This window comes from Canis lupus, unplaced genomic scaffold (genome assembly GCF_011100685.1).
Source record: "Canis lupus familiaris isolate Mischka breed German Shepherd unplaced genomic scaffold, alternate assembly UU_Cfam_GSD_1.0 chrUn_S1663H1857, whole genome shotgun sequence".
Taxonomy (NCBI): Eukaryota; Metazoa; Chordata; class Mammalia; order Carnivora; family Canidae; genus Canis; species Canis lupus.
In genome coordinates, this window is record NW_023330509.1 from 24,816 (window position 1) to 52,099 (window position 27,284).

At 44.4% G+C, this 27,284-nt stretch overlaps 1 protein-coding gene across 2 annotated transcripts; it reads left to right on the forward strand.

The window, feature by feature from the left end:
• The first annotated feature begins 1,911 nt into the window (after positions 1–1,911).
• Positions 1,912–18,819, forward strand: LOC119878493 (phytanoyl-CoA dioxygenase, peroxisomal-like). Of its 2 annotated transcripts, XM_038589127.1 has the most exons (9): positions 1,912–2,242; positions 3,952–4,010; positions 6,714–6,824; positions 7,456–7,624; positions 12,306–12,387; positions 13,589–13,770; positions 16,043–16,192; positions 17,470–17,533; positions 18,737–18,808. In XM_038589127.1, the coding sequence occupies exons 1-8, from the start codon at positions 2,168–2,170 to the stop codon at positions 17,518–17,520; spliced, it is 879 nt and encodes a 292-aa protein (XP_038445055.1). In that variant the 5' UTR covers positions 1,912–2,167; the 3' UTR covers positions 17,521–17,533; positions 18,737–18,808. The 2 variants fall into 2 exon arrangements, with proteins under 2 accessions (XP_038445055.1, XP_038445054.1); XM_038589126.1 differs by lacking the exon at positions 17,470–17,533 and having other exon boundaries at positions 1,913–2,242; positions 18,737–18,819.
• Positions 18,820–27,284: the final 8,465 nt, after the last annotated feature.

A 27,284-nucleotide genomic window follows, 5' to 3' on the forward strand; every position in this document is an offset into this window, starting at 1 on the left:
ATGTATGTGGGTACACAGAGAGAGGTCTAGATTTCCCCCAACCTACCTCCTTGAGCTTCTCATCCCCCAAGCTCGGAGCACCCTTTTTCTCTAGACAAGGTATTGGTTGCATAGATAATATAATTTACTTTCAACAGTAATTTTGCACCTTTTCTCACTAGAGAGAATAGTGCATATGGGGGGCACCTGGGTGGCTCAGTTGGTTAGGCGTCCACCTTCAGCTCAGGTCATGATTCTGGAGTTCTAGGATTGACACCTGTATCAGGCTGTGCACTAAGCATGTACTCTGTTGTCGCACTGCTTCTGCTCCTAACCCCTACTTCCTTTATCTCTCTCTCAAATTGATGAATAAAATCTTAAGAAGAAACCAAAATGATGACATATTTCTAAGGTGAGACATTCCTGAAGTAACTCTTTAAGACAAAGAAACAATGAGAAAAATGAAGAAGAAAAAAGAAACAATGAGATGCTATGTCAATCATCTGCAGAGACTGGATGAAAAGATATTCTAGAAAGAATTTCTAGTTCTTACAGTCATTATGGAAAGCAGTATGGAAGTTCCTCAAAAAATTTGAACTAGAACTACCATATGAGGGGCGCCTGGGTGGTTCCGTGGTTGAGCGTCTGCCTTTGGCTCAGGTGGTGATCCCGGGGCCTGGGATCAAGTCCCACATTGGGCTCCCCGCAGGGAGCCTGTTTCCACCTCTGCCTAGGTCTCTGTCTCTTCCTCTCTCTCTCTCTCTCTCTCTCTCTCTGTGTCTCTCTTATTTAAAAAAAAATAAAAATAAAAAAAGAACTGCCATATGATCCAGTAATCCCACTTCTGGGTATCTATCCAAAGGAACTGAAATTAGATCTCCAAGAGATATCTGCACTCCCACCTCCACCTAGCACTATTCACAAGAGGCAAGATAAAGCAAACCTAAGTGGTGGTCAACAAGTGAAAAGGTAACGAAAACAAGGTACACACATACAATGGAATATGATTCAGCATTAGTGAGGAAGGACATCCTACCATTTTGTGACAACATGGATGCAGCTTGAGGGCACTAGGTTAAGTGAGATAGGCCAGTCACAGAGAGACAGGTACCTCCTTCTCCCACTTACCCAAGGAATTTAAGAGTCAAACTCACAGAAGCAGAGACAATGGTGGTTACCAGGGGTTAAAGAGAGGGGAGAATGGAGAGGTGACGGTTTAAGGCTACAAACTTTCAGTGAAGCTACATAAGTGGTTCGAGAAGTCTATAATACAGCATAGTGTCTACAGCTAGCAATGTTGCAATATATACTTAAAATTTGCTAAGACAGTGGATCTTATCTTGTGTTCTTCCCACATACAAACAAAATAGTGAGGTGAAGAGTATGGGAGAAAATTTTGAGAAGGGATGGTGGTTATGACCTCGATGGTGGTGGCAGTATCATGCATACTTACCCCAAAGAAACTGAATTGTTGGAACGGAACGGAAAGAAAAGGAGGGGAAGGGAAGAGAAGGGAAGGCCTGGCTTGGTTGGTGGATCCTGAACTACTGATGTTGGGGTGGTCAGTTCGAGCCTCATGTTGAGTAGAAATTAGTTCAAATAAATGAATTTAAAAAGAGAGAGAGAAAGATAAAACTTCAGAGTTTTAGAAAATTTAAAATACTAGACTGTGGATCACACTAGCTTCAGAGTCATTCCTTCAGGGACTTTCTTTTTCTTGAATGAGAAGCCAGTATGTTTCGGCAACCTCAGACTGGATCCCCAAATTCCTCTTTGGATCAGCACCTTACTTGTATGGGTGAACGACCATGTGAATTGTCAGAGCATCTGCACAGGGAGGGAGGGGCACAGTCACGTGGGATTAAACAGACTGAAAGTCCCGGTTGGGAGCATGGGTCATGTGTTGGCTCACTTCTCCCTGGACGACCTTCACCGGGTTAGAAGCCCTTGAAAGGATCTCTGCGATCTCGAGGAGCAGGGTGTGCGGGCATCCCTCCTCTCCGCCCGGGGCGCCCAGTGCGTGGACCCAGGAGGCCCGGGGCATCTCCGCACCACGCAGAATCCGGGCGCTCCACGCCCTCCTCCAGACCGACGTCCGCTCGTCGCCCCGCCCGCCGCCCGGAACGAGGCCGAGGCCGAGGCGGAGGCCGACGCCCGAGACCCTGCTGAGCCGTCTCCTGTCGCGGCCATGAACCAGCGCCAGGCAGCCGCCCGCCTGCGCGTCGTGCTGGGACACCTCGGCCAGACCTCCGCCAGGACCGGCGTATCCTTTGGGCTGCGGGAGCTCGGGCTGCAGGAGGGGTGGCCTCCAGGGTCCCCTGGGTCGGCGCCCGCGTCCCCGTGATGGTCCCGCCTGTTCCGGGCGCCCGGGGCGGGGGGCAGCGCGGCAGGCGGCAGGGGGCATCCGGCCGCCGGGAGGGCGCGGGCAGTGCGGGCCCCGGGGCTGATGCGCGCCCCCAGCCCCCGGCGTCCGCGCCGTCCCGGGCCCGGGGCCCCGCGCTGCGGGCGGAGAGCAGGCGGCGTGCGCGCAGCTCCCCGGGCCTCTGGCCGCGGCCGCCCGGAGCCCGGGAAAGGCGAAGCACGGGCCCGGCACCGCGCGCGGAGCTGCCCGGGGCGGGCGGGCGGGCGGGCGGGCGGGCGGCAGCGGGACCCTCGGGCCGGGCCGGCCCCCTCCGCGGGGGAGCCCGCTCTGGCCGCGGCCCCGGCGCTCCCCTCCTGCCCGGGACCTGCGTGCGCCGCCCGCCGCCCGCCGCCCGCCGCGCCCAGGGGCCCGCGCTCTCCGCGGCCTCGGCCTTCACGAGGGCAGCTCGCAGGCGCCGTGGGCGCCACTGCTGTGGCATCCAGGACACGTCGCTGCAGGACAGGGACACCAAGTTGCCGGATAGAACCGGGTCTCCTGATCCCTCTGGGGGCCACTTCGGGGAGCCTGGGAAACGCTGCGCGCGATTTTCCCTTAAGCCGCGGGACTAGTCTCTGTCCTGCTGTGGGCAGGGTCCTGAAACCTTTCCTACAAATGAGACTGGCTGTTGTAGGATTGCTCTGAGTTCCAAGCCGCGATGCAGCGGTAAACGAAAGTCCAGCCGCCCTCCCACAAGGCTGATGAGGTGATCTCATCCGACGGGCCAGAAAGCAGAAACCCAGGCCAGGGGAGAGGCACACTCTTGACCGAAGCCATTTAACTAAAGCAGTGTGTTCCCGGGACGGGCACCGTCAACAGCAGCTGGAAACTTGCTAGAAAGGCAGATTCCAGGCTCATCTCTGACCCTGGACTCCAAACACCTGGGAGTGGGGCCCAGCCATCTGTTTTCACTTGTTTCGGATACATGCCCAACAGTGAGAAGCACCAACATACTGGGACTAGGGATAACTGGGTCCAGTCTGGTACTGCTGTTAACATTTGATATCATGGGCCCCTGGGTGGCTCAGTCCACGAGGCATCTGATTCCTGTTTCTAGCTCAGCTCTGGAGTGGAGCCTGTTGATTTAATGGACTCTTTATTTAATTTTTTAACGAGCCTTACTCCTTCTCCTATTTTGGTCTGGACTGCCACTAACTTCAATACTTCTTTTGAAGAGTACATTGCTCCTCACTGTTAGACATGAACCTTACAATGTTTATTTGTTCAGTAGTTTAGTGGAAGGAATAGTCACATAGAATAAACTAGGGAAATCTATGAAGGAAACAGTGATGGCTCAAGTGTGGGCTCAGCCATTCTCTGCTGGGTGACCTTGGACCAGTTACTGAGCCCAGGGGTCCAGGCCACCTTCTCTGGGCAGCTGGAATGCTGATAAAGGTCTTGGGGCTTCCAGCCCCTCCTCAGGACTTTGTGAATTGAAATGATGGAAGCAAGGGCGCATACCTGTCATCAGCTCTGTGTGACTTCCCGGATGAGGGCTAATCCAGGGCCAACTGTGGGTTCCAGAAAATGCTGACTCTGAAATTTAATTTTATTTGCCTTAATTCATATTGTAGGTAGCTTACCCCACTTCGGGAGCTGTGTCTCCAAACAGCTTCCATCCTCCACAATTCCAGTAAGTAGATCTAATGGTCATTAAAAACCATATGATATACATATATACAGCTTTTTCTAGTGGTAATTAAGATATAAAATACAGGGGATGCCTGGGTAGCTCAGCAGTTGAGCATCTGCCTTCAACTCAGGGCGTGATCCCTGTCCAGGGATCAGGTCCCACATCAGGCTCCCTGTGAGGAGCCTGCTTCTCCCTCTATCTCTCTGCCTCTCTCTCTGTGTCTCAAATAAACAAAAAAACAAACAATAAATAAAATATTTTTTAAAAAAAGATATAAAATACAACATATCATGTTGTCCGGTGAATTTATTACACAGGGGGTGGGGCGCTTGGGTGGCTCAGTGTGTTAAGCATCTGACTCTTGATTTCTGCTCAGGTCATGGTCTCAGGATAATGGAATGGAGCCCCATGGAGGGCTCTGTACACAGCAGGGAGTCTGCTTGCCCCTTTCCGTCTCTGCTCACCCTGCCCTGCCTGTCCTCCCTCCCTCCATCCCTAAAGAGAATAAATAAAATTAAAAATATAATTCATGGGGCAGCTTGGGTGGCTCTGTGGTTTAGAGCCTTCCTTCAGCCCAGGGCCTGATCCTGGAGACCTGGGATCGAGTCCTGCGTCGGGCTCCCTGCATGGAGCCTGCTTCTCCCTCTGCCTGTCTGTCTGTCTGTCTCTCTCTCTCTCTCTCGTAAATAAATAAATAAATAAATAAATAAATAAATAAATAAATAAATAAATAAATAAAATATTTTAAAAAAATAATTCATTATAAAAATCCTCTGTTGCCTGGACTTGTTCTAATTAAACCTAGGGAAAATGTTGAAGACCTTGACTTAATTTTTATATGTATTTTAACATTTAGAAAGGCAAAAAATTTTAGAAGTGTATAATCTGATTAATTCTTTTTAAAGATTATTTATTTTTTTATTCATCAGAGAGACAGAGAGACAGAGAGGCAGAGACACAGGCAGAGGGAGAAGCAGGCTCCATGCAGGGAGCCTGATCCGGACTGAATCCCGGAACTCCAGGATCATGCCCTGGGTGGAAGCAGGTGCTAAGCACTGAGCCACCCAGGGATCCCCTACCCCGGTTATTTCACATTCAGGCATGTTACACCTCATTGAAGTTAGCCCTTAGTGTGTGGTCATACTGCTCTATTAGGTAGTATCTTTGGTTTATCTTAAATTATCTTTGTAGGAGAAGACATGATATCCATGGAATATTATCATAGAGCCACAATTCTGATGTAAATTAATGGATGGGATGCTCTGAGTTGTGCATAAACTGACTTGGATTTTTCAACTTTGATTTCTTCTGAGAATGTATGATTTTTTTTTGAGAATGTATGATTTAATATAAAACATAAAATCTGTTATATTTAAAATAAAATTAAAATATAAAATCTACTGGATTTGATTCCCACCTAAAAAACCATACTTATTCCTTACAAAACAAATTACAAAATCAGAGAAATAAAAGGAATTTTAAAAAATCATTCATAATTCCATTACATAAGGCAATCACTTAAAAAACATGTTTTTAAAAAAATTTCTCTTCATTAATTTCAAGTAGTGTCTTGGTTTTGTGCAAATCTAAGTATATTTTACTATTATAAGCACTGTCCATGCTATTAAGTCCTTCATTTTTTTTAAAGATTTATTTATTTTTTTATTTTTTATTTTTTTTAATTTTTTTTATTATTTTTTTTTAATTATTTATTTACGATAGTCACAGAGAGAGAGAGAGAGAGAGGCAGAGACACAGGCAGAGGGAGAAGCAGGCTCCATGCACCGGGAGCCCGACGTGGGATTCGATCCCAGGTCTCCAGGATCGCGCCCTGAGCCAAAGACAGGCGCCAAACCGCTGCGCCACCCAGGGATCCCTTAAAGATTTATTTAATTAAGAGAGAGAAAGCATAAGGGGTAGTGAGTGAGAGAGGGACAGAGGGAGAGAATCTCAAGCAGATTCCCCACTGAGGCCATAGTAAGCCATGGGCTCAATCTCAGGACCCATGAGATCATGACCTGATGTGAAATTACCAGTTTGCACCTAACCGACTAAGCCACCCCAGGGCACATGCTCTTCACTTTTAAAGCCCGAGTCCTATCTATCCCATTGAGTGGACATAAGTAATTAATTATTCTTCTATTTTTTGGTGACAGTAGTTAATGTTTTGGATTTAGACCTTTTCTTTTTTTTTTAATATTTTTTTTTTTTTTTAAATTTTTATTTATTTATGATAGTCACAGAGGGAGAGAGAGGCAGAGACACAGGCAGAGGGAGAAGCAGGCTCCATGCACCGGGAGCCCGACGTGGGATTCGATCCCGGGTCTCCAGGATCGCGCCCTGGGCCAAAGGCAGGCGCCAAACCGCTGCGCCACCCAGGGATCCCATAGACCTTTTCTAAATACATGTTGAGTTTAGGGGTTCCTGGCTTGCTCAGTCAGAAGAGCACATGACTCTTGATCTTGGGGTTATGAGTTCGAACTCCATATGGGATATGGATATAGGGATTACTTTTAAAAAAAATGAACAAACTTAAAAGAAACCATTAGACATTAAATAAAAAGGTTCAGATATTTTCTTAGAGTAAATAAAAAATAGAAATGCCGGATGGAAGAGTAGTAGAAACATTTCTCAGGTTCTTGATACATAGTGTTGGGTTGTGATTTTTCAGTTGGACTTATTTGAAAGTTTTCTTTCCTTTAGGTATACTCAGGATAATGATGTCCTAAGCCTAGAACAGAGAAAATTTTATGAAGAAAATGGGTTTCTTGTCATTAAAAGTTTGGTGTCTGACCCGGACATTCAACGCTTTAGGTACAGTAACCTTTCATTATTTTAAGAAATATGTTGTATGTTTGCAATGGGAACATGGGTAGTAAGAGTAGTGTGTGCATGTTCAGATATTTTTCAGGGACTGGTTACTTGGGAACTGGTTGGGAACATGAGCTCTGGAGCAAGAAGGGCTGGCTTTAATCTTAGCCCTTCTACTTAATCTTGTGTGCCCTGGGGCAATTTACATTCCATGCCTCTCCTTTCTCATCTGTAAAATGGGGATAATAGTACTGAGCCCTAGTGTTGTTGTGAGGACTGAATAAGGTAAAAGACACACAGAGTGCTTCCAACCGGGCCTGGCCCATGGAATGGAGGAGAGAAGTATTTGCCATTGTTACTCAGATGCAACCAAATCACAAATTTTCCCCCACTGTTTTCTTAGGCTAAGGAAGATGTGAGTTCTCACAGCGAATTCTGGCCTCACAGTGAGGAGGCAGGGGCTTGTGAGCTGGCCATTTCCTCACCCTATGCTCAGAGCTGCTCAGTCTGGCCTGGAGGTCAACTTGGTGCAGAGACACCATCTCCTCAATCTTTGTGGATCTTTCCACAGAACTGGCCAGGCAGGTGCCTGGAGCCTGCAGTAATGACATCATCTGCCAATTTCATTTCCTAGGGACCAGTTTGAAAGGATCTGCAGAGGGGAGGTGAAACCAAAACAAATGATAATAATGAGAGATGTGTCCATTGCAAAATCAGAATATATTCCAAGTGAAAGGATGATTTCAAAGATCCAAGACTTCCAAGAAGACAAGGAACTCTTCAGATACTGCACTCTCCCTGAGGTTGGAGAACCTTCCTGTGTTTTCTTTGTTTTTAGGTTAACAGCCCACCGACATGCCTGCCCCAGGAATTGCTGCTTTTCCTTTCTCTGAGCCCCTCTCTGGTGGTTGTAGAGCAGTGGTTCTCAGTTGGAGGAGCACATCTGGTGGCGCCTGGAGCCCTGTAGGGTTGTCACAAGGTTTGGTCTGTAGAGCCTGGGCATGCCGCTAATGGAGCCCAGGGAGCCTATAATGCACAGAACAGCCCCTCCCCCCAATTAATGAATTATCCGGCCCCACATGTCAATACTGGCCAGGTGGAGATACCCTGCTCTGGCGCTTGGTAATTAACCTGGTGGAGAAGGGCGGGAATTCTGCAGTGGAGAGGGGGAGCCTCTCTCACACTGAATATGGGCATATCAACAGGAGTCACATTGCAGATCCCACTCACTATACATCCATTTATTGTTGCTTTTGTTTCTGTGAATCTGGTAGTAGAGGTTTAAGTAGGTCTTTAGAGTTAAACTTGTCTAAAAAATTCTCATTCTTTAAGCATAAATCATGTTTATAAAGTTATCCACATAATATAGAACATGTAAAGTGAAGTCTCCCAACGTTCAGCCCCACTCACTGCCAAGCTTTTAGGTGTATTCAACTAGAATTCTTTCATGGCCATGAAAATGCATACGTAACCCCCCACGTTTTGTGTATCACGGGAACAAACTGGTTGTCACCGAGTCTTGTCCACTTATAATAGATCTCAGACATCTTTCCATATCACTTACATATTATCACTTATGTATCTATATCATACTTGCAAATTTCTGCATAAATATATGACAGTTTATGGATAATTTATTTAGAATGGTTTTAGATTGTTTATTGTTTTTTAAAGATTTTATTTTTTCATGAGACACAGAGACAGGCAGAGACATAGGCAGATTGAGAATAAGCTACCTGTGGGAAGCCTGATGTAAGACTTGATTCCAGGACCCCAGGACCATGACCTGAGTCAAAGACAGACACTCAACACTGAGCCACTCATGTGTCCCTTGACACATGGCACACTTTTTTTTAAGGGGCACTTTGCATATAGAACATTTTGGAAATTATAACCCCAAATGCTAGTAGATAATTTGACTTAATGGGAACCTGGCTGCTTTAGTTGGTAGAGCATGGGGGATCTTTTAGTTTTTAAGAGGTATGCACTTTTTTTTTTAAGATTTATGCATTTATTTTTGGCATGAGAAGGGGACAAGGCACAGGTTGAGGTAGAGGGGAGAATCCTCAGGCAGACTCCCTGCTGAGTGCAGAGGACGACACAGTGCTGGATCCTTAGACCAAGATCATAACCTGAGCCCCAACCCAGAGGTGGACATTTAACCAAGTGAGATACTCAGGATATTCATGAGATATTCATGAGAGACGCAGAGAGAGAGGCAGAGACAGAGGCAGAGGCAGGCTCTTCACATGGAGCCTGCGCAGGACTTGATCTCTGGACTGGGATCATGCCCTGAGCCAAAGGCAGATGCTCAATCGCTGAGCCACCCCGGTGTCCCAGTTGCATGTGGAGATTATTTAAAATTTAGAAAAAAAAATACTTAAATAAATAATTAAAAAAAGGAAGAAAATTGTCCTCATGAGAAAAGACTGTACAGGCAGGCCACCTATCATGTCCAGCCCCTTGGGTTGGGGACAAAGGGGGACATGGCCCCTGAATCATCTATTCTTCCCAACCTCAAGTCTTGCAATAGAAATGGAACTTGTGAGCATCGATCAAGGAGGAAAAGCTTGAAGTTAGAGGTAACTTGTGTTAGATGAATCACGATGAGGCCTCCAGGGTTCCCACCTTTTGTGTAACACGGGAACAAACTGGTTGTCACTGTGTTTTGTCCACTTATAATAGACCTCAGACATCTTCCCATATGACTTACATATTATCACGTGTATCTATATCTATATCATACTTGCAAACTTCTGCATAGCATCCCATTGTGTCAATGTACCACAGTTTATGAACCATTTATTTCAAATGCTTTTAGTTTTATTTTTATTATTTTTTAAAGATTTTATTTATTTATTCATGAGAGACACAGAGAGAGAGGCAGAGACATAGGCAGAGGGAGAAGCAGACTCCTCACACAGAGCCCGATGCCGGACTTGTTACCTGGACTGTGATCACACCCTGAGCCAAAGGCAGAGGCTCAACCCTGAGCCACCCAAGAGTCCCGGTTGTGTGTGGATATTACTTAAAATTTAAAAAGATCTTTAAACAAATGTTAAAAAAAAGAAAGAATATTTTCCTCATGAGAGAAGACTGTACAGGCAGGCCACCTATCATGTCCAGCCCCTTGGGTTGGGGACAAAGGGGGACAAGGTCCCTGAATCATCTATTCTTCCCAACCTCAAGTCTTGCAATGGAAATGGAACTTGTGAGCATCAATCAAGGAGGAAAAGCTTGAAGTTAGAGGCAACTTGTGTTGCCTGAGGCCCTGGGTACCCGGAGGCCTCCAGGGTTCCCACTGTTCTCAAGTGTGCACCATGCACCTACTGGTTCATGCAATGACTTTTAGGAGGTGGGTACGATATAGTAGTTGGGTATTTATTTCAATATGTATTGGAAAAAGTAGCTGGTGCATCAAACCTATGACTTCAGGAATATTATTAATCAGGATAAGACATGAGTTAATTTAGGAAAATTATTGACTAATATTGGGCAGTTAGCAACATATGCTAGAAATGGTAAAATGTCTCTTGAGTCACTGAAGTTTAGAAAATACTGGTAGGAGATGCTGGGCAGGCATGGCCCGATGGAGCATGTGAGTCTTGATCTCAGAGTCGTGGGCTCAAGCGATAGAGATTACTTAAAACCAGGAAACAGGAAAGGAAAGTATATGAAGAAATATATTTGAGGAATATATTCTTCAAAGAAAATATCACAAGAAAATATAAAAGATGACACCCTTTATAAAAAAAAAACAAATATGAGCCCCGACTCCTAGGATTTGGGACCATTTCGAGTGTTTCATGCTCAAATTGCCAATATGGCTTATACGGGAGATCAAGTAGTGAGAAAGCAGTAGAAGAGGCTTCATTTTTTGAAGTCAGACAGAACTGGAGATGGAATACCGTCCTTTTCGTTGAAATTGCTCTGCCACCTTGGGCACTTTATTATCTGCAGGATAATGATCATTTAAAGGATCTTTAATTCCTGGGGGCATTACTTTTCAGGGATTGTTGTGAGACTTAAGTGGCTGACACATAAAGCGCCTGGCAGGTGGTAGGCATGCAAAGCTGAGTGCTTTCCTCCCTAGTGGGTTAGATGTAGGAGGGAGCACACCCGCTGCCAGACCTTTGGCCAAATTCAGCCTCCCCACCCCGCCTCTGCTTCCTCATACTCTGTAACTGCACCTTGCTGTCAAGCACCAGTGCCCATGTCATTATTTAACATCCTTCCAACAGAATATAGATGCCATGGGAGGAGGGACCTGTTCATCTCACTCCCTGCTGCGTGTCCTTTTCTATCACTGTCTGGTTTGTAGCCCTCAGTGAAGAGCTGTGGAAAGGGAGGTGGCCTGACTGTGAAGTGTCCCCCTGTTGCTGTTCTCTTGTCCCCTGGGCTCTGCATGGCAGCTGCACGTTATTGGGGCCTCTCATGGTCCTTTCATTTATTATTCTCTTTAATGATTCTACTTATTTGAGAGAGAAAGTGAGTGAGATCAAGAGAGATCATGAGTGGCAGGGAGGGGCAGAGGGAGAGGGAGAAGCTGACACCTCTCTGAGCAGGGAGCTGGACATGGGGATCATGACCTGAACTGAAGGCAGATGCTTAACTGACTGAGCTGCAATGGTGTCCCCCTACCACCTTTTTAAAAAGTGACTTCTACACTCTAGGAGTAGCTTGCAGTCACGACCCCGAGATCAACAGGTTCATGTTCTAGTGATTGAGCCAGCCAGGTGCCCCTCGTGGTCCCTTCTTATGAAGAGTCTCCGTGAGGGGAAGAGGAAGGTGCCTTCTCCCTGGGCATCTATGGACAGTGTCAGGTGAAAGGAGGGTATTCCTGCCCTTCCCAGTCGAAAGCTGAGAGAAACTCTTCGCATTCTCATAGAAAATGGGGTTTGGTTTCCAACTGGCTTAAAAAGCCTGTTTAAGGGCAGCCCCGGTGGCCCAGCAGTTTAGCGCTGCCTTTGGCCCAGGGTGTGATCCTGGAGACCTGGGATCGAGTCCCAAGTCGGGCTCTTGGCATGGAACCTGCTTCTCCCTCGACCTGTGTCTCTGCCTCGCTTTCTCTATATCTCTCATGAATAAATAAATAAAATCTTTAAAAAAAAAAAAAACCTGTTTAATTCAGAGTGTTACAGATTTCCAGTGCTGAGTTTTTCATTCTTTGTTTGCAACGTTGGGAAATACCAACTTTTTTTTTTTTTCCTTTAAATAATTGTTTGATAGAGAGGGAGAGGCAGAAGGAGAAAACCTGAAGTAGACCCATTACTGTGCAAGGACCCCAAGGCAGACCTGTATCCTATGACCCTGAGAACATGACCTGAGCTGAAATCAGGAGTTGGATGCTTAAGCAACAGACTCACCCAGGCACTTCTACCAAGTGTTTTGTATAACTATGTGCATTTTGACTCTTGTACAAATAAGTGTACATTGTACTACGTGGTTGTTTATTTGATTTCTCATGCAACTCTTTACTCTTAGATTCTGAAATATGTGGAGTGCTTCACTGGACCCAATATTATGGCCATGCATGCAATGCTTATAAACAAACCTCCAGATTCTGGTAAAGTGGTTTTATTTGTTAAGTAGAAGCCAAAAAAAAAAAAAAAATAGAGAAAGGTAAAGTAAGAAAAAGTTTCAAGGATTCAAAGGATCGCTTTGTGTATAACTGCTGAATATTAAAAAACAAATGTGGGGACGCCTGGGTGGCCCAGTGGTTGAGGGTCTGCCTTTGGCTCAGGTGGTGATCCTTGGGTCCTGGGATCTAGTCGTACATCAGGCTCCTCGCAGGGAGCCTGCTTCTCTCTCTGCCTGTGTCTGTGACTCTCATGAATAAATAATAAGATCTTTAAAAACATAAAATAAGGGCAGCCCAGGTGGTTCAGCGGTTGGCGCCACCTTCACCCCAGGGTGTGATCCTGGAGACCAGTGATCCAGTCCCATGTCAGGCTCCCTGCATAGAGCCTGCTTCTCCCTCTGCCTGTGTCTCTGCCTCTCTCTCACTCTCTGTGTCTCTCATGAATAAATAAATAAAATCTTTAAAAAAAAATGTGTATATACTTTTAAGTCTTAAAACAGTATGTAAAAAAAAACCAGTATGTATCATAAGAATCGTGGAGTAGGGATTTCAGATGTCAACTATATGGTTATTTTTTCTTACTTTTAAAGATTTTATTAATTTTTTTGAGAGAGAGGGAGAGACACCATAGAGGAAGAGAGAGAAGCAGATTCCCTGCTAAGCAGAACCCTTTGCAGCTTGATCCCAGGGCCCTGAGATCCTGAGCTGAGAAAAGGCAAATGCTTAACCCACTGAGCCACCCAAGAGCCCTTAGAGGCCTTTTATTAACTTAGTTAGCTGATATTTTTTGCATCAGCCACTTAAAAGGCTAACAGGGAACCTCAAATTTGGTTGCTCTCTTCAATTACTCAAACTTTTTTTTTACTTTTTGAATTCTAGCTTCTATGCCCAAACCACAATTACAAAGGAATAAAACACAATAGAATTCATGACATGTGTATGAATTGCTAGTGAATGTTGTGTGTCAGTAAGTCCTCGGCTCCCAGAAACCCAGAAAAAAAATAGAGGATCTGGAGTTGTCCTGTGGATTTGATATTCAAATTTGATGCTTATCTCTCTGGACTGATTCTCAATAATGTTGTTTCACTTCTTTGGGTTTTGTGGGAATAGTCATTGCTGTGGTTTTGCAGGCAAAAGAGATGAAATCTGAGATGCAAGTGTGTATTAACAGCAGGTTCTGTTTCAGGCAAGAAGACATCCCGCCATCCCTTGCACCAGGATCTGCACTACTTCCCCTTCAGGCCCAGCAATAAAATTGTCTGTGCTTGGACAGCCATGGAGCACATCGACAGGAACAATGGCTGTCTGTGTGTGTTCCCAGGCACACACAAAGGCTATCTGAAGCCACACAATTATCCCCAATGGGAGGTATGTCTGCGTAGAGGAGGCATCATTTTTTTGTTGTTGTTTTTGTTTTTTGTTTTTTTTTAGGTTAGCTTTTTTTTGTATTTTTTTATAGGGTTCGATTTTTCAACCTATAGTATAATACCCAGTGCTCATCCTGTCAAGTGCCCCCCTCGATGCCTGTCACCCAGTCACCCCATCGCCCTGCCTGCCTCCCCTTCCACTACCCATTGTTCCTTTCCCAGAGTTAGGGGTCTCATGTTCTAGCTCAGAGGAAGAATCTGTTTTTTGTTTGTTTTTGTCGTTGTTTTCTTTTAAGATTTTATTTATTTATTTGAGAGAGAGAGAAAGAGCACAAGCAATGGGAGAGGAGGGGAGGAGAGAGACAAAGGGGAAGGGAGAGGGACAAGCAGACTCTGCTGAGCACGAGTCAGATATGTGGCTTGAACTTCGCACCCTGAGATCATGACCTGGGTTGGCATCAAGACTTGGACGCCCAACTGACTGAGCCACCCAGGCACCCCTAGAGGAGAAATCTTAACCAGAATATTGTTTGTTTTGATTTCACATCACTCTCCCTAAAGAGCTTTAACAATCAGATGGCATTTCCTTCCTTACAAAACATCATTATAGGATTTACAATTAGGGTCAGGGAAGATTCAAGGATGTCAGGTAAAATAACCATTTTTCCATCAAGAAGTGTTGGAAAGCTGACCAGTGTGGGGCACTTTGGTAGGTACTATATAGGATATGAAATTATCAAGCCCAATTGCACAGGTAAGATGTCAACACTTGCAACACCACATGCATGTGTAAAGTGCCAACTACTTCTTACCCACTGATTGATGGCTCTTGGCATAAAGAAGAGAGAGGAATCATCTCTTTACTGCTAGAGAGACCAATGAAGACTCTGGGGAAGCATGAGTAGTATTCCATTGCATGACTGTTACATGGTGTATGGAATTGAGCTAGTTGAGGATGGAAGAGTATAGAAGGCTTTTGAGCCCATGAATGGTGAGATCAAATTGATCCTTCAATAATGATAATCTAGAGGCTTAGAGCAGGATATACTGGAGGTAGGGCTCCAGAGGCAGAGAAACCAGAGAGGAGATGATAAGTGTTTTAGGTATCAGACAATATGGTCTTGAAATCCCATAATGATGGTCAGAAAGAGAAGAGCACGGGTTGTTAACGCAGGAAGAATGAATGTGGTCTGTAGGAAGTAAAGAATATGGCTTTCAGGACTTCTGTCTCAATTAGATTCTTGCACTGAGGATTAGTGCCAAGGAAAATACTGGGGTCTGGATTCTGATATAACTGAAACTGTGAGATTCACAAATTCAGTTGAGTTTTGGGGAAAGTTTGGTGCAGGCAACAGAAGTGGGCTGTGGCTGACTTAAGCCAAACGAAGTGTTTTGGAGGGTGGCAGGCACCTGCTGAGTCCATGGAAAGGCTGGCTAGCTCTGATGAGCAGGAGAGTGGGGGTTATGTTCAGTGGGAACACTCGGGGTGGGGCACCTGGTGGGGTCAACTGAACTGTGATCATGACCAGTGCCTTCCATCTTCTGCTCAGATTCAAAGTGACCACAGTGGGCGGTTAGATTGACTTAGCTTAGGTCACGTATCAACCCTGGCCAGGAGAGAAGTGCACTGGATGAAAACCACAACTGAGTCCAGCAGGAAAGCAGTCCTTTCCCCAGAAGAATGTGGCACAGTCTCAGGAAGGGAAATGTGATGCCGTCCTTCCACCATAACTATTACTTAATGAAATAACTGACTTGGGAAATAGTTATAAAAAACAGAATGTTTTAATTTACTGTTTTTCTTTCCTTACTCTGCATGTGACATCAGTGCTTTCTGAGCTGAGAAAAATTGAGATTTTCTCTCTGCTGGTTTGGGAGAACAATTAGCTTCTTAGAGGTACTCCTGAGTTATAGAAGAATGGTTCAGGCAAAGTTCTAGGTGAGGAGAATATCATCCTGGGAAAGAATGATTATACATTCAGGCTTGAAAGGTGATCTCCCATGTTAACTGCAACATGCAACGTTGATCTAGATCCTCAATATAATACAGTTATGAAGGGTGAGAAGAAATTTCAGCATCTTCCTTTGCCTCCCTAAATCCATGATTTTAATATCACAATGTGACTTTCACAGCCACACATCTGAGAAGCTTTTGTATATTTGCAGTACCTGTTAAGAATCTATTTATCTTTCTCTTGGAAGAACTTAGGAAATCTACTTTTTAGTCATTGGGTTCCTCAAATACAGAGTTGGGTTCTCTTATGTGTTCTAGGGGGGGCGTGAACTTAATGTTCTATGGGATCCAGGACTATGATGAAAACAGCCCCCGCGTGCACCTCGTGATGGAGAAAGGAGACACCGTTTTCTTTCATCCTTTGCTCATCCACGGATCTGGCTGGAACAGAACTCAAGGATACCGCAAGGTATGCATTACATCACCGTGCTTTCCAAAGACGAATAGGTTAGAAGCAAAAAATGTCAAGATATGTGAAACTTTATGAGATTTGTGATGTTTAACTAAACTGCTCTTGCTCTGGTTTATTACCAGGAAATATATTTGATACCACATTCTTTTTTGCTAAGTTATCAGTAGGAGGCCATGTGACCTCCGGTTCCCAATCCTACTGATCGTGAATTAGGAACATTCATAGAGTTGCTTGGTAGCCCACAGCCTGTGCTTTTGGAGACAGAAAGAATGGATGATGTACTAAAATCTTAAAATGGGAAATGGATATAGGAACCATTTATGACGGCAGTTTATAATAGCTTTGTTATTGAATTGGCTGCCCAGAAATAAGATTTAGCAGCGAGCCATGGTTTTTGCCCCTTAGCTATGAATATATTAAAAACCTATTGATTTCATTGCTTGCATTAAAATTTGACAAAATTTCCCATATTCCCAGATTTCTCTCTTCTCAAAAATTCAGCAGCTCTGACAGTACTGTGGACTGACATTATTCCACATTACATGGCTCTTATTACGATATATAGGGGTTTTTGGGGTTGAGTGAAGCGTGCCAGTTTGTCACACCAACACCCATTGTCTCCCTAGGTGCAGGGTTAGCTACCATGTTTCATCTTCCATTCATTCATATTTCCACCAGGTCAACAGGGCCAGGATGAGGGTGAGGCAAGAAAGCCCTCTCCTCCAGGGAAAATTTAGCAGGGGTCGGGGGGATGGTGCCAAACACCTCAACAATCAAGTTAAATGATAGTTTAAGGCAGTATTTAGAAAATCAAAATCAATGCAAAAAATACCTTGATGAACACAATGCCAAATTTTAAATAAAGACTAGATCAGACTCCCCACCAACATGATCCTCAGAACTGTACAAGCAGGGGTACAGCAACAATGACATAAATAATATGAATGTTCATGAAATTCATGAATTTGGCCATTTATCATGTGTCCTTGGTGTCAAAATTCAACTTGATATAAAAAATGGAATTTTATGTATATGCATCTGTATCAAAACAGCAAGCTAAGACAAATAGTCTTAAAGTCTGTATGAGTTAGAGAATTATATTACTTCCTATATGATCAGGGTTATAAACTGAGTAGGATAACAACATACTGAAAGATCTCATGTCAAAACCTGAAAATATAGTATAAAGTGATTACTGTATGAAACTAAAAGGTAAATGATAAGAAACCAAGTAATGTGATTGATAATATCCTAACTTTGTAATTTTTCAATAGTTTTTGAACTACTTTATTTGGGAAAAGATGAACCCCTACAAAAAGACTTAAAAATGCATATATGGTAATGTACTTATCCCCTTGGATGTCACTTTTTCTTGGTGTGGTTTGGGGGCTTCCATGGGAAATGGGGGGTCCCTGTGTGGCTCAGCGGTTGAGCGTCTGCCTTGGCTCAGGGGGGTGATCCCAGTCCGGGGATCCAGTCCTACATCGCGCTGCTTGCATGGAGTCTGCTTCTCCATGCCTGTGTCTCTGCTCCCCTCTGTGTCTCTCGTGAACAAATTTAAAATATATATATATATAATAAAAATTAAAAAAAAAAGGAAATGGAATTTGTGACTCCACTGTCTACAAATCTCATGTTGTAAGCAAAGCAGACAGCCCTTCTGAGAGGTGAGGTCATCTCAAGAGAAGAGAACTAACATGCGACTAGGAAAGTGAGTTTTAAGTTTATTCTGCTGATAACCTTTTCAAGAATGGGAACAACCGGGCAGCCCCGGTGGCCCAGCGGTTTAGCGTGGCGAGCAGCCTGGGGTGTGGTCCTGGAGACCCAAGATCGAGTCCCATATTGGGCTTCCTGCAGGGAGCCTGCTTCTCCCTCTGCCTGTGTCTCTGCCTCTCTCTTCGCTCTCTCTGAATGAATAAATAAGTAAATCTTAAAAAAAAAAAAAAAAAAAAAAAAAAAGAATGGGGAGAACCAAGTAACCTCCTTTCCCTTAAGAAGGAACAAGATGTGTACCTTATGTGAATGATCTTGGACTTCAAATGTCCTTTTGATTTGAAAGGGGTGGGTGTGTATATTATTTTCCTTTTGCAAGGTATTTTTAATGTTGATTTCCCTGATCTTTAGACATTAAAATAACAAAGCACCACAAACTCAGCTGAGTAACTAACTTCTGTGACTAAGAAGAGGATGAAGAACCCTGGAACCCATTCCTGTTTAGGACTGGGGGATATGCACTAGCTAGATAAATCACATGTTAAAAAGTTTAAAGTCCTCTTACTCTTGTCATTATGTTCTCAGCCCATTTTGAAAACAAGTATCCCAGGGAGCTTAAAACCTCTTGGAATTTCTCAGTCAGCCTTTAGCTGTACCTAGGGGGAGAAAAGACTCCAACCCCAAAGAGGCTAATCCAAGACACGATGGAACATTCTAGAAATCAAATGCTAGTGAAATAGCTGATGTTCTAAAAGAAGACTTTCTGTTTGGTTGTTGCTGTTAACAGATTTTTTTCTCCCCCAATATTAATCATTTCACCCTGCACAGGCAATTTCCTGCCATTTCGCCAGTGCTGACTGCCACTACATCGATGTGAAAGGCACCAGTCAAGAAATCGTTTGAGAGGGAAGTTATGGAGTTAGTACACAGATTATACGGAATTCCGAAAGATACCAGCTTGCAGGTACGTTGTATGAGATGAAAGATTTATAAGACTATTTTCTTCAATGCATGACAATACTCATATCTATTTTTTTAAAGATATTCTTTATTTATTTGAGAAAGAAAGAGAGAGGGAGAGAGAGCATGAGCAGTGGGGAGAGAAAGAGGGGAGAGGAAGAAGTAGACTTCCTGCTGAGCAGGGAGCCTGATGTTGGGATCAATCCAGCAACCTGAGATCATGAACTAAGTGGAACATAGAGGCTTAACCAGCTGAGCCACCCGGCAACTCTGTTATCCCTGATTTAATTTGGAAGCATAATGTGCATTGTTTAGAGCACCGTGCAGAAGCCTTGCTGAGATCCACTGAGAATTTCAGCTAATACTTGCTTCCCCCACGTGGGGCACCTGAGCATCCCAGACTTCTTTATGTCTTTTGGCCGCCCTGTGCTGTGTAGGCTATCCTGTTCCAGGACAGGCAGGTAGGAAAGGAAACAGCAGATCTGGAGGAGAGCAAATGAGCAACAAAGCCACCTTCTGAATGCACATAAGGAAAGTTAAAGGTTTGGGATATTACCCATAGGCCTCCCTTAATTTCTCTACAACAGAGTATTTACATATATGCAGATCCAATAACTGTCCCAGAAGCAATTCTCAAGCAGGTTTCTGTGTGGGTCAGTTAGCATCTGGGGTTCCACGGAGCTGATGGCAGAAACCACTGATGCTTATCAAGAGGGGACATGAGACATTATTTCATATGCTTTGCTACTTAATACACAACACTTGTAAAGTAGTTGCGTGTAGCTAGTGGGCATTCAGTGCTGCCGATGATCCCCAGACAAATTACAGTCAAGCCAAAGAAATAAACATATTTGCCTGGTAGACAAAGACATTTTAGCCTCCGAACCAAGAGGCTGATTCCTATGTTCCAATTTGCAGAAATCACCCAATATATGTTTTCCATAGGGGGTGACAGGACCTCCACGTAGACTGAATGTAATGATAACTCGGCCCCTCTAGTACTGTGAAGAGTACCGCACACCAGCACTACGCTACTGGGCCACTGGGAATCACCTTCTGAAAGTCATTCCCAGCTGAAGAATCTTACTTCCCCCTTGGCCCCTTCTCCCTTTAGAACCTATGAATCTACCCCATATCAGAAAAGACTCTCATTTCTCATTTGCCGTTGGTGGGAAGTCTTGTCCTTCTCTCTTTGCCAGTTTTTAAACGCTTTTATGAAGGCATCCTATTTTGTGAAGTGGGGCTTCCGGGCAACACACTGATTCTTGCAGCAGAAAACAAAAGCATATATTGTGTTGGCAGTTTTGTCAGGGTTGTAAATGAATGAACTGCCGCCAGTATTTATTTCAATTATTTGAGAGAGAGAGAGAGAGAGAGAGAGAGGAGAGAGAGAGAGAACGTGAGCAGGAGGTGGGGGTATGGGCAGAAGGAGAGGGAGGGAATCTCCAGCAGATTCCCCACTGAGCCAGGACCCCAACACAGAGTCCATCCCAGAACCCTGAGATGAGGTTGGACTCTGACTGAGCAACCCAGGTGCCCCAAGAAAGTTTGTTGACTCAAAAGTCTCAGTTGTTTGATGAAGAACAAAGCAATAATACCAAATCACCCCAATACCAAATCATGACCTGATTTTCACTGAGGAGCAGATCACTCTAGATGAGGCAGCGAGTGGCTAAAGGAAAGCCAGACAAGGAGTACAGGTCTTCTTGACCAAACAGCATGCTAAGCCTGTTGAGGACACCTGTAGTCAACAGGAGCACCAATTGGCACAGGCTGACTGGCCTGACTGGCGTCTGGCTCTCTCAGTTTGTTTCAACATGATTTCAGATGTTGACAAGTAAATATTGGGAGTCTTAAAAAATGGTTATTTACTGATAGGAACCACTGTGAGAGTTTTTCCACTTAACTATTCGTAGATGCTAGAAATCTACTTTTTCTTATGCTGAACACATTCCCAGTGTTCCGTGGACTCCTTGTGGTTGGCTTTATTTCCAGGATGTCTTTAGACTGGGAGGGACAGCTGGTTGAAAGGAAGAAGGACCAACCTTTTGAAGTGGGCCGTCTGCTGGAGCTCTTTGAGAGGAAACCAAAAGGAATCAAGATGCCTATGGAACCTGTTTTATTAATGAGCTGTCCTAATCTTTCCTGTCACTTGTTATGAAGATCACAACGCACTTACAGGGAACTTTATGGGATCTGGTTAGCTCTGGGTGAGGGGCTGTTGCTTTAATGGTATGAACAGGTTGTAACAGTGGCATATTACTATTGTCAGGAATACTACTTTGCACCTAATAAAGGTCACTGATGTCTAATTTAAGTGTGTTCAGTTAACTTTCATCCAGTTAGCTCTTTGCCCAAGCAAGAAGGAAAGCTTTGAAACTCAGGGTCTGCTGACTTTTTTCGCATCCCTCTTCTGGAAATCCCACCACCCACTGATTTCATGGCATGAGAGACTTCTCAGATCTAGAACACTGTCCTCTACACACACGTTTAATGAAGGGCATTGTGGGAAGTGAGGACAAGGGTGGATGTTCATGCTCTGACACATGTCCTTGTGTCCTTGAGTCCTTGCATGACTCTTCCAACCCAGCCAGCTTTGCTTAAAGAAAGCCAGAATTTTTCCAAATCTTTCTCTGTTGCTGAAGAAGGAAGACAAAGGTGACTTCCTCTGCTAGTTAGGCAGCTGGAACACCTCAGCATTTATGAATGAAACCTAAACTCTCTCAAGGTAAGGGAAATGTTAGTTTCGATTTCTAATGGGCAGGAAACTGGGGAAATTTGTTTTTTTTTTATTTTTCATTAAAGATTATTTATTTATGTTAGAGAGAGCACAAGGAGCAGCAGGTTGGAGGGGCAGAGGGAGTAGTGAGGGAGAAGCAGACTGCCCGCTGGGCAGGGAACCGATGGGGCTCAACCCCAGGACCTGAGCCTAAGGCAGAGATGTTTAACCCACTGAGCCACCCAGGTGCCCCATGGGGACTTTCTTGTAATACAGAGCTGTGTTTCTACACCAGCTGAGGGTAGCAAAGACACATACTACTGATTATTAAGCATACCAGTTAGAATTTAGATCAGGAATAACAAGGAGTCCTTTTCTTTCAATCTGCTAAGCAGAAGTTGTTTCTAATGGACGTTCACCTTTTTTGTTGGTTTCTTGAGGACGCTTTCTTTCCTTCTCTTTTCTTTCCTTGTGAGAGAGCTCAGAGGGAGAGGGAGAAGCAGACTCTTTGCCTAATGAGGGCTCGATCCCCAGGAACCTAGATCATGAGATGAGCCAAGGTAGATGCTTAACCTACTGAGCACCTAGGTGCAGGAGGACACACAGTTTTAAGTTCACATCTGGCTGGAAACTGGAGAAGGTAAGACTATCCCTGACAGGGTTTAAGGAAATTGGATTATGGAAGAATTGTACATAAATGTACATAAGGAATACGGTTGTAATCAGCATGTATGGAGCACTGTTCTAGCCAAAACAATTTTTTTAACTCTTCAAATTTCAAATACATTTGAAAAATAAACTTCAATAGGAAAGCAGACAGCACAGTTTATGTCCCTTAGGCATTTCTGGTTGCCAACTAGTCTCTCAGGAAACAATCCATTTCCCATTTGTTCTGTGTCCCTGGTTGTCCATGAATTCATTCCCAAACATCCAAGCATCCATTCCTATTCAGCGCAATAGGACTAGATGTCAAAGAAAGACAACAAGTGGAGGAGTTAGGACGGCTCCTTTTGTCTGTGTGGACCCACCTGGGAGAGGTGGGCAGGAGGATAGCTGTTAGAATGGATGAGCTGGGACGGGATTACCACCGGATCTTGGCAGAATGAGGAGCAGCCTGGTTTCCCAGTGGCTGTAAAAGGGGAGGGATTTATCCTGGGCTAACCTTTTATTTCCCCAGAGGCTCACTTTCCAAGGGCTATAGGAGGTACTCCAAGTGCAGACCAAAACAAATAGAAAGGGTCCCTTTCGTTGATGATTGGCACTGACAGCCTCAGAAAAACAGACCTTGGCTCCTGGTATCTGCTTGGAGTTCCTCCTTTGTGAGCCACAGACTGAAGCAGTTTTGAAAAGTTCTGATTGAATCAACAAGGGTGGTAACCCCTTTCCCAAAGCCAATCCTAGTAATATGGCGCATGGTTCAAACCAAATCCACCTGTGCAAGACCCTTTTTCTACTAACCCCCGGGCAGGACGGCAACTCAGCTCCCCGTACCCATCCTGTATGTACGCATAGCCCATCACTTGGCCCTTGACTTTTCGGAAAGGGAATGACTGTTCTTTTTTTTTCATGTTAAGACCCTGCCTTCCCAAATAGAGAGGGTAGGCTCTTTGACAGCCCTGTCTATTCCTTTGCCCCTCCTGTCCCCCGTGACCACTTCCAGCACACTCACACTCGAGGCACGTACTATTTATGGCTTGTTCAATGTGAACACCAAACTTCTCATTTTTGTAGCTGTCCCTCTACATAAGAGAGTGTCCTTCTTGGAAATGTAGACACTTTACCTGCACTGGTACCCATTATGATTCCCAGACATGTTTTTTTTCTGAATGTTTCAACCCACTTCTCCTTTTTTTTGAAATATATTTTACTTATTTACTCATGAGACTTACACACACACACACAGAGGCAGAGACATAGATAGAGGGAAGAAGCAGGCTCCCTCTGGGGAGCCTGTTGCAGGACCGAATCCAAGGACTCTGGGTGGATCATGCCCTGAGCCCAAGGCATATGCTCAACCACTGAGCCACCCAGGTGTCCCAGTTCCAACCACTTCCAAATTCCAGGGCTCTTTCACCAACCTCTCCCCTATAGGTGGTGGTATGGGGGGGCGGGGGCACTGGAAAAGTGGTGACTGTGGCTGAGTTTTTGCTCACTCATCAGAACTCTAGAAAATGTTTCCGTTGAATTCAAACATTTTGTACGTTTTAGTTTTATATTCTTTATTTTTTAAGTTTTATTCATTTTTAAAATGTAATCTCTATACCCAGTTTGGTCCTTGAACTCATGAATCTGCCATCAAGAATCAGATGCTCTACCAACTGAGCTTGCTAGGCACCCCCAGTTTTGTTTTTGTTTGTTTGTTTTTGGCCATGGGTGGATCCTGCACAGGGAGGGGCAGAGGGTGATGGAGAGAAGCAGACACATCACAGGGTGGGGAACCTAGAGTAACAGCTCAATCCCAGGACCCCGAGATCATGACCTGAGCAGAAGACAGAGGCTTAAGTAAATGAGCATGCCCCCAGGTGTCCCCAATAGCCCCTAGGTTCAGTATTCTAAAGAATTTTTTAAATGGTAGCAAATGCACATAACACAATTTACCACCTATCATCATTTTTAGGCCTCTAATTCGTGGCATTAAGTACAATCTAATCGTTGTTGCAACCATCACCGTCATCCATCTCTAGGACTCTTTGGCTTGAAAAAACTGAAACTCTGTTCTCATTAAACACCTAACTCCCCATTCCCTCTCCCCCAGGTCCTGGCACCCACCATTTCTACTTTCCATCCCTATGAATTTGACTACAATGATAACTCAGACAGGGGGGTGGTCCCTACAGTATTGTCATTCTGTGACTGGCTTATGTCTACTTAGCATAAATGTCCTCAGAGTTGATAATGTAGTAGGTGATGTGTGAAAATTTCCTTCTTTTGAGCGCTGGGTAATATTATATTGTATGGATATACCCAGTTTGCTTATCCATTCATCAGTCTGTTGACATGTGGTTTGCTTCTCATCTTTCATCAAATGTGAAATTGCTATGAACATGGTGTACAAATATCTCTTAGACACATTGCTTTCTTTTATTCCAGATACATATATTTATATGTATATTTTTAATATTTATTTATTCATCAGAGACAGAGAGAGGGAGGGAGAGACAATAGGCAGAGGGAGAAGTGGGTACCCTACTGAGAGTCTGAGAGAGACTTGATTCCAGAACTTTGGGATTATGAACTGAGCCAACGGCAGACACTCACCGATATGAACCATGCAAGCGCCCAAAGATACATATTTTTAAGTAGGCTCCATGCAAGGCATGGAGGCACTCACAACCCTGAGATCAGTCCTGAACTGAGATCAGGAATCAGACACTTAAGTGACCGAGCCACCCAGGCGCCCCCTGGAGAACTTGCTGTCAATTTTTTGGTATATATACCCAGAAATGGGGTTGATGGATCATATGGTTTTTTCTATTTTTAATTTTTTGAGGAACCCTCATACTGTTTTTCAATAGTGGCTGCACCATTTTTGCATTCTTGCCAACATACATGAAAGTTCTAATTTCTCTACATCCCCACCAGTACTTGTTATTCTATTTTTGTGTGTTTATTTTTCTGGTTTTCTTGGCAGTATTCATCCTCACAGAGGTGAGATGGTGTTGTGTTAGATATTTTTAACTAAGGTAAAATCTTAGCTCGTACTTCCAAGGACCAACTGGATGCTAACTATGCCTTCACAATGACTCAGGGACAAACCGATTGTGAGGATAGCTAGGTTTAAGCTAGAGGGTTAGACAAGTTTAAAAAAATGAGCTGGTGTTAAGAAGGGGGGATGATGATGTTACAAAGCTTGTTTTCTATGTTTATTGTTTATAAGGACCATGTAATAAAGCAGGCACGCTTTCTGATTGACTCTACAGAGGAAAGCCTTGCAAATGAAGCCCCTAGCATAATGATTCTGGGCTTCCCCTCCCTGAACACAGATGGTCCCCCTGGAAGCTTTGGAGGAGGGGGATTTCACAGGAACGTGGAAGGTTTTGGGACTCTGGCTCTGCCACTTCCTAAAAGTTAACATTCCCGAGCCTGTTTCCTTACTGTAGGTGGTAGCAACACATATGTCTGACCTCTAGGGTGACAGTAGAGGATAAACAGGATAATATACTGTGGGGGCATGCAGCACTGTTCAGATTCTTTTCAGGAATAAAGAATTGGGGCCCCTGGGTGGCTCAGTCTGTTGAGTGTCCGACTTTTGATTTCAGCTCAGGTCATGATCTCTGAGTTGTGAGATCATGCGCCACGTTGGGCTCTGCACCTGAACTCTGGGCCTGGAGCCTGCTTAAGACTCTCTACCCCTCTCCTTCTCCCTACCACCTCCTCTCAACAGCTATATGTGTGTGCACTTTCGCTCCCTAAAAACAAAAAAGAAAAGAAAAAAGACTATTATCTCTAGCTTTGAAAGGGCTGTCAGCAGATGTTCTTTCTGTCAGCCCTCTAGGGAGGGCCTCAGCTGCAGAGCTGCCTGGTCTAGGTCATGTCCCTGCCCTGTGTCCACTGGCTGGTACAGCGTTAGAGCTGGTACTGCGTAGGGGGTATGAAAGCTGACACTTCTCAGCCCAACTCAAGGCAACTCTAAAGGGCCATTCCATTTCAGAATGTCCTCTTGGCCAAGGGTTGTCTCTAAGCTGTGCCTGCATTAGATGGTCCAAATCCTTTTAATTTTGACTATGTAAAAGGAAAGCAACATATAAGTGGTTATTAGAATTTGCATTCCTTTCATAATAATGAGATTGAGGATTTGTCCCATCTTTATAGGCTTTCTGTGACTGACCAGCTAAATGCTGGTTTCTTCTTAGTTCTAGGTACCACCTTCTTCTATAAAAGTTTGTAGAAAAGATTTCAAATAGCCATACATGACTCAAATGTTTTGAGAGATTAGCCTATTTTTTCTTCTCATTCACTGCATGCCTGACTCCATGTTGTTATTCCCTGCCTCAGGGATTTTAACAGAAGCAGAATGTGATGTCCAGTCCTGAACCCACTGAGAGGGGCTGATATATGTCCTGGTAGGTAGGGAGGAAGGAGGGTGGGGACGAGGTTTTGGGCAGGGGTGATGTCCTGAAGTATGTAACGAGGGCACCATTAATTAGATATCATGCAGACAGGAATGTGGCACATCTTGACAGTTTGTGAAGTTCCTGAGAAGTGGGTACTCATCAGGCTTACTGGAACCACTCCAGGAAAATGGCCAGGCTCCGGAAGGCTCTCAAGGCAGGCTGTTCCCTGTGCAGGTTGGGGCCTGGGTCTCACTTGCTGTCTCAGTCCTTGTCTACTATTTCCAGAGCAGCATTCCCTCTGCTTCCCATCCCTGGTATCTCAACTCGGAGTAACTTACACCCAGGCCCCTTTCCCCAATGTAGGTGGGTACAAGATACATCATCCAGAGAAAAAGATCAATAAGGAATTGATGGTTTTCAATTAAACCAGAACCACCTAATACGTACATGTAGAACATTCCACCCCCAAAGCAGCGGTGTTTTTTGTACATATTATTCTCACATGTACATGGGACATTCTCTACAACAGAGCACACAAAGGACACAGGACAATTAGGAAAATGTAACTATCTCAAGCATCTTTTCCAACCACAGTGGTATGAAAATAAAATTAATCACACAAAGATCCCCCAAAATGTGGGAA